The sequence below is a fragment of the Aegilops tauschii genome, chromosome 7 (assembly GCF_002575655.3).
Source record: "Aegilops tauschii subsp. strangulata cultivar AL8/78 chromosome 7, Aet v6.0, whole genome shotgun sequence".
Taxonomy (NCBI): domain Eukaryota; kingdom Viridiplantae; phylum Streptophyta; class Magnoliopsida; order Poales; family Poaceae; genus Aegilops; species Aegilops tauschii.
This window is the reverse complement of record NC_053041.3, coordinates 240,848,484-240,855,634: the sequence shown is the minus strand read 5'-3', so window position 1 is coordinate 240,855,634 and position 7,151 is coordinate 240,848,484. Positions and strand designations below refer to the sequence as shown.

The following is a 7,151-nucleotide window of genomic DNA, read 5'->3' as shown; positions in this document are numbered from 1 at the left end:
AGTTCGGGTGGAGGTGGAGGAAGAAGGAAGAAGGAAGAGAGGAAGAACATGAACAGTAGCGCGATCTATCTTGGACCATTGGATCAAGATGGCTGCTAATAAAATTGACTGATGGCAAAAGAAATTTCAGGTACATCATGGATAGAGGGTCCCAATACAAAATAGGTCGTCATGAAAATCAGGGGATTTTCACGTTTGTCCTGGGTGTGTTGGCCCAGAAGGAAATGCCGTGAGTTGATTGGAGCTAAACGGAGCCCCCTGGCGCGTCCAAGGCAGAGAGAGACACAGTGGGAGGGAACGCGGGAATTACTATTTTTGTAGTTGTAGCAACAAACTTCTGTTCGTTGATTGGGCGGCCACTACCTGGCAAAGCAGATAAACCACCTCCCCTCTTCTTCCCGACACACCACAGCCCGACCCCCACGGTAAACGTCGGTGAGCGATCGACCGGCGATCCTCCCGAGCTAAGCTAAGCGGACCTACTTTTGGTTTTTGGAGCTAAACGGAGTAGCAGCACACAAATCAAGCAAAGCCGCGTCCTGAACCCCGCTGTCCCCTCCCCCTCGTTATAGCTCACTCTCACTCCCACCCCCGCCACCACTCACCAGCTCGACTCCACCCCACTCCACTCGACCCGCGCGCACGCGGAGCTGGGCCGTATAGTACGTGAGCCCGTGAGCGAGCAGAGTACGGACTAAATGCCGCACCCGTCGTCGTCGTCGTTTTCCTCGGCCAGTGTGGACGCGGCCGCCAAGGGCGTCAAGCTCGAGCGGTACGCGAGCGGCGGCGGCGCGCTGCTGATGCGGCGCGCGGGGAGCTCCAAGATCGTGGCGGCCTCCTCGCACCTCCTCTTCCGCGCCGCCGTCCTCGCCACGCTCGCGCTCGTCTGCCTCTTCGCCGTGCACTACCCTTCCCTCCTCTCCCGCTCCTTCCGGCTCTCCGCCGCCGCCTCCTCTTCTTCCCCGCCGCGGCAGACGTCGCGGCACCGGAACCTGCTCGGGTCGTCGTCGGCGTACGCGGGCGCCGCGTGGGAGCGGGAGGTGCGGCGGAGCGCCACGCCGCGCCGGGACGGGGGCATGTCGGTGCTAGTCACGGGCGCCGCGGGGTTCGTGGGCGCGCACTGCGCGCTGGCGCTCAGGGCCCGCGGCGACGGCGTGCTCGGCCTCGACAACTTCAATGCGTACTACGAGCCTGCCCTGAAGCGCGCGCGGCAGCGGCTGCTCGCGTCGCGCGGGGTGGTGGTACTCGGCGCCGACATCAACGACGCGGCCCTGCTCGAGCGGCTCTTCGCCGCCGTGCCCTTCACGCACGTGCTGCACCTCGCCGCGCAGGCCGGCGTGCGGTACGCGATGCGGGCGCCGCAGACGTACGTGGCCTCCAACGTCGCTGGCCTCGTCAGCATCTTCGAGGCCGCCGCCAGGCACGCCGACCCGCAGCCGGCGATCGTGTGGGCGTCGTCGTCGTCGGTGTACGGGCTCAACACCGACGCGCCATTCTCCGAGGACCACCGCACGGACCGGCCGGCGTCGCTGTACGCGGCCACCAAGAAAGCCGGCGAGGCCATCGCGCACGCGTACAACCACATCTACGGTCTCTCCATCACCGGCCTCCGGTTCTTCACGGTGTACGGTCCGTGGGGACGCCCCGACATGGCCTACTTCTCCTTCGCCCGCAGCATCGTCGCCGGCGAGCCCATCACGCTCTTCCGCGCCGCCGACGGCACCGACGTGCGCCGCGACTTCACCTACATCGACGACGTCGTGAAGGGCTGCCTCGGCGCGCTCGACACGGCCGGCAAGAGCACGGGCTCCAAGTCCGGCAAGAAGCGCGGGCCGGCGCCCCTCCGCGTCTACAACCTCGGCAACACCTCGCCGGTGGCCGTCACCCGCATGGTCGCCATCCTCGAGAAGCTCCTCGGCAAGAAAGCGAACAAGCGCGTCGTCACCATGCCGAGCAACGGCGACGTGCCGTTCACGCACGCCAACGTCAGCCACGCCGCGCGCGACTTCGGGTACCACCCCACCACCTCCCTTGACGCTGGCCTGCGGAAGTTCGTCGAATGGTTCCTCCAGTACTACAAGATCGACCCCGCGAAGCTCGCCAAGGGCAGCAGAGTCGGTACCAAGACTACCAAGAAGAAATCCATGGGCGCCAAGTCCGCGGCATCGTGAGGAGAGCGCGCGCGCCGTGTGCTTCCCGGCCCGAAGCTTCAGTCCACCAAGTGTGCATTCTGCTCTCCTTGGAGGCTGGCAGTTGTCTTGCACAACTTTGTGAGTGCATCCCCATTGTTTAAGCCATTGCCGGTGCTTTTCCCCCTTGATGATGCAACCATGCTAGAGCTCGGTGGGAAGGGAATCGTGGAGGTGGCAAGGCAAAGGAGAAGCGATTCTTTCTTCATAGCATAAGCAAAACTAAACTATTTGGGGGAAAAGGGATGGGGGGTATAGGTAAGATGACATGAGCCGTGGAAAGGAGCGAGGAGGACACGAGAAAGATGAAGTCCTGGGCTTCCTTTTGGGACGGTTCAGGTTGTTTTTGCTCAGTTTCTTTTTTGTTTTGTCAGTCACTATCTTGTTCTTGCTCATTTGGTTAATTTGTCTTGTGTTTTGTGAAAATGTCAACAATTGTGTACTCATGAGTCACGACAAGAACACAAGATGCTGTGGTGGATGTAAGTCCGTCCGAGCAGCTGCAGTTTTCCAGACTGCTAGAAATATTTCTTAAAGCTTGACGGTGGATTTGGTGCAATTTATTTCTGCATATGTGTAAACCTGTCCGATTCATGGCTTTTGTTCTCTGAACAAAACCATGTTGCTGCATGTGGAGCGTCCCTGACTTGTGCGTGTGCTTTCTTCTGATTTATGTGGGCATTATATGCGAGGTACTGTCGTACTGAGGTTTGGTGGCAAGTGAGGGGGTTAATTTGTTTGAGCCTTGGACTTGGTACCGCTTCTTTCCAGTAGCACCACACTAGCCTTTGTACATTGATGTTTCTTGCTGTCTACGAGGCGGCGTGATGACTGAAGTTGAGCTGATGCACATTCTAGTTTGTCAAGCTGTCTGAATCCTCTTGTGGAACTGTGAAGCTGCGTCAGTATGAACTAAGGATTCCTACTAAACATAATGGCCAGTAGTGTCCATCTGCCTAGAACCATATGCTTCAAGGGCGAATCCTGTCCTCACTTGCCTAACCTTCTCTCTCTGGAAGGGCCATTTGATCTAGATAAGCCTGCATTTCATGCCATGCTCCTGCAAGCCTGCGACAAAGTGTGAAGGGCAATGCAGTGAACATGGCCAACTAAATAGGGCCACACGCAGAGGAGAATACAGGCCAGCCGCATGCATTTTTGTAGGCGGAACACAACAAAGAGGCTCCCTGTTGAAGTCTGAGCTCCGAATTGTGGTGATGGAGAATGAAGAACAAAGCCTGCCTGTATGCTCACGTTTTTCAGCATAAGAGACACAGCATTCATGACGAGCATGCCATGGAGACAAATCTGGAATTCCGGATCTGAATACCTGAAGCTTGGCTTATACTGCAAAACTGTGGGTCGCAATCCCTTTATCAGTTGAAGTAATTGACGACGTTCTCATCTGCTGTTCTGCTTCAGGTCAAAAATTTATACTAGTGCAGTAGTTGTTAATACAGCATTATTATCCCGAGTTAGTATTGCTTTCCAACTAAAAAAGACCTTTTAATCAGATGTGAAATGCTAGTCGCTAGTACGAGTACAACTTAAGCTGCGTTGTTCACTGCCCCAGTACGGCAGTACTATCGAACTTGGCTTGGCTGTTGCTGCTGGCTGATGTACCCTAAGATTGGACCTCAGGGACAATGGTGGCTGGAGAACTTTGCAGTCTTTGACTTGCATTTAGAGTAAGGTCAGGCAGATATTGACCTCATCCTCGCCTGGGTCCCCTTGTGCCTCACCACTTGCACAAGTTCTGACATAGGGTGTGAGTGGAGTAGGAGCATATGTCCTCTATAGGAGTCCAGGCGGACGACTCAGTGACCGATTACAAAATCATGAACTAGCCGGACTTTTCAAACCAGCCTTATACATATGAGATGACCGGCACATCCATATCCAGCTCATATCTAGGGCGACAGGGAGGCCCAGACGCGCACAGGCCCGTCCGTACGTCGGATCCGACAAACAGGACCACATATTTCATCAAATCCCTCTGATTTAGTCAGACCAGTCATTTTTCTCTCTTCTCTTCTCATTCGTCCGCGTCGGCGCTCCCCTAACTCCGCCGCCGTCCCGATCCCTCAATGCCACCACCACCGCCACAAAATGTCTTCCCGCCAGTCTTGCCGTTGCGGACACTGCCGCCGCCCCGGACGCCGGTGCGGCACGTCCATCTCTTTCCGGATTACACCTTGCCCTCTATGTGTTTGACAAAATGTTCAATGGTTTTTTTGGGGGTTTTTTTGCAGGCAAAACGCTGGATAAGGAGGAGCCTAATGAATTAATGCAAATAGAGTTCTTTGATCGTCAGATTCAGACGACGAAGATGATGATGATAAGCATCCATGAGAAAATGGAGATAGAAGTGGAGCACATTCTGAACTTCAAGGGTTCAATCAAAGACATGAGGGCTTTGAACTGGGATAGCGCCGCTGGCGCATGGTTGCTCTATAAGGACTACTTTCACTCCGGACCAACACTTCGTGAAACATTTTTTCATCGACGCTTCGTATGCGCATACCCTTGTTCTTGCGCATGGTGGTGGGAGTGGAGACACATGATCCCTACTTCATTCTCAAGAAGGATTGTTGCGGACAACTCTCATCCTCTCCTTTGCATAAATGCATGGCTGCTTTGACGAGGCCTGCGTTAGGTACTGTCGGTGTCAAAACCGGCGGATCTCGGGTAGGGGGTCCCGAACTGTGCGTCTAAGGTCGATGGTAACAGGAGACAGGGGACACAATGTTTACCCAGGTTCGGGCCCTCTCTATGGAGGTAATACCCTATTTCCTGCTTGATTGATCTTGATGGATATGAGTATTACAAGAGTTGATCTACCGCAAGATCGTAATGGCTAAACCCTAAAAGCCTAGCCTGTATGACTATGCTAATGAGTCTCTCCCTCCGGACCAAGTCCTCTGGTTTATATAGGCACCGAGAGGATCTAGGGTTACACAAGGTCGGTTACAAAGAAGGGAATCTACATATTTGGTCGCCAAGCTTGCCTCCCACGCCAAGGAGAGTCCTATCCGAACACAGGTGCAGTCTTCGGTCTTCGTGTTCTTCACAGCCCATCAGTCCGGCCCATGGCTAACAGGCCGGACGCCCGAGGACCCCTTAGTCCAGGACTCCCTCAGTAGCCCCCGAACTAGTCTTCAATGACGAGGTGTTCGGCGCATAGATTGTCTTCGACATTGCAAGGCAGGTTCCTCCACCGATGACTTCCAAGTAGTGTGTTCGGCCTTCCATTTAATGTTGCTCCCCTCGGCTTCTGTGTATCAACAACTTCAGTTTCCACGTGTCGAGCGAATGTGAGAGGTCGGGGTATTTTTGCACATAACACCCCAGCCACGCGAGGGACAGCGTCTATTTAACGAGATTAGATCCCAGATCCATTCAACATCTCCCGGAGAAAATCCTCAAAGGTTGCTAGGAAAGAACACTCCAACATGTCTAGCGTCCCCATCACCTCCTCCCGTCCCTGCCGCCCAGAGAGAGGCGAGTGGGAGAAGTGCTCTGTATCCCACGGTCAGCTGGAGAAGCTGCAAACCCAGGGGTTTCTCCCCCCTGCGGATTTGGTCCCTGTTCGAGCAGGGCTAGCTTCCTTCAACGGCAAAACCCAGGCGGAGGATTTCCCCAGTCCATCTGCGGGGGAACGAGTGTGCTTCGTCCCCTATCTGCTAAGGGGCATGGGATTTCCAATTCACCCCTTCCTCCGAGGGCTTCTGGAATATTATGGCCTCCAGCTGCACAACTTTACCCCAGCCTCCATCCTGCACATTGCGGGTTATCTCGCTTTATGCGAAACATTCCTGGGTTGTGAGGCCCACATTGAACTGTGGAGAAGGTTATTCTGCCTTGTCCCGCGTAACCACGAGGGATCAATATTTGAAATGGGCGGAGCCGAAATATGGCGCATTGCCGGGACCGGATACCTATCCGGCACACCGAAGAAGGCTTCTGAAGAGTGGACCTCCGAGTGGTTCTACATCGAGGACGTCGTACTTCCAGACCTAGTCCGAAGGGGTCTTCCCGAGTTCACAAGGGCTCCTTTGAAGAAACGCCACAGCTGGCGCCCTCGGAGCCTCGAGGAGGAAGATAGTGTGGAGGTTCGCCAACTCTTGAGCAAGATAAAGATGCTCGCCCAGTCCGGGTATACAATAGTCGAAGTAATGGCGACTTCCATAGTGAGGGGGGTCCAGCCACTCCAATATAGAGGACTTCCCATGTGGCACTACAACGGGGAAGATGATGCCTCTCGTTGCGGCCGGAAGGGTCCAGACACCCCTGCCGCCCTGGCCAAAATATTGGCCGAACTGTTCAAAGGGGAGGAAGAGGAGTTCCTACGCATCAAGCACAGGGAAGGATACTCTATGTATAGTCCTCCTAGCTGGGTAAGCCCCACCTCTTCTGCTCTACTCATTCTACTCCCTGAGCTACGTTCAACGAATGTTAACCCATCCATTTATAACAACACTGGCGAAAGACTTCCGAGGGGCTTTACAGCCCCGCCCCGCAGCCCGAGGGCCACAATCGGGACCTTGACCCTGGATCCGAAGAGGATCCGGATATATTCATGGTGCTCGAGAATGGCGTGTTTTACCAAACGAGCTATGACGGCACAGAAGTGGCCATCATCGCTGACTATCCCGGTCTTCTCCCCGCTTCACACGTAAGTAATCAGGAGATGCCTTGTCCAAGAGACTTTTCTCATTCTTCCTTACCCACTGCACTGTCCTGTGCTCAAAAGGGGAGGCGTTCGGCGCGTCATGCTGCCCCAGGGGCATCTCCAAAGAGAGAAACCCCCACGCCGGGCAGGCCTTCGAAGAGGAAGGCAAACAAGGATACAACCGAGCCTTGATCGAAGAGCTATGGGTTCGCAACTATGTTCTGTAGCAGTTGCGTCCAACTGTGACTCTTTATGTTCGTCTTGTATCAGGAAAAAGGTTCGACGGACTG

General features: G+C 54.9%; 1 protein-coding gene across 1 annotated transcript; it reads left to right on the top strand.

Annotated features, from left to right (window-relative positions):
* The first annotated feature begins 408 nt into the window (after positions 1 to 408).
* Positions 409 to 2,752, top strand: LOC109737492 (UDP-glucuronate 4-epimerase 6). Its single transcript, XM_073502764.1, has one exon. The coding sequence runs from the start codon at positions 699 to 701 to the stop codon at positions 2,169 to 2,171; it is 1,473 nt and encodes a 490-aa protein (XP_073358865.1). The 5' UTR covers positions 409 to 698; the 3' UTR covers positions 2,172 to 2,752.
* The last annotated feature ends 4,399 nt before the right edge of the window (positions 2,753 to 7,151 follow it).

Excerpts from the sequence above, each read along its gene's own strand:
- LOC109737492 (XM_073502764.1), top strand. The coding sequence starts at position 699 with ATGCCGCACCCGTCGTCGTCGTCGTTTTCCTCGGCCAGTGTGGACGCG.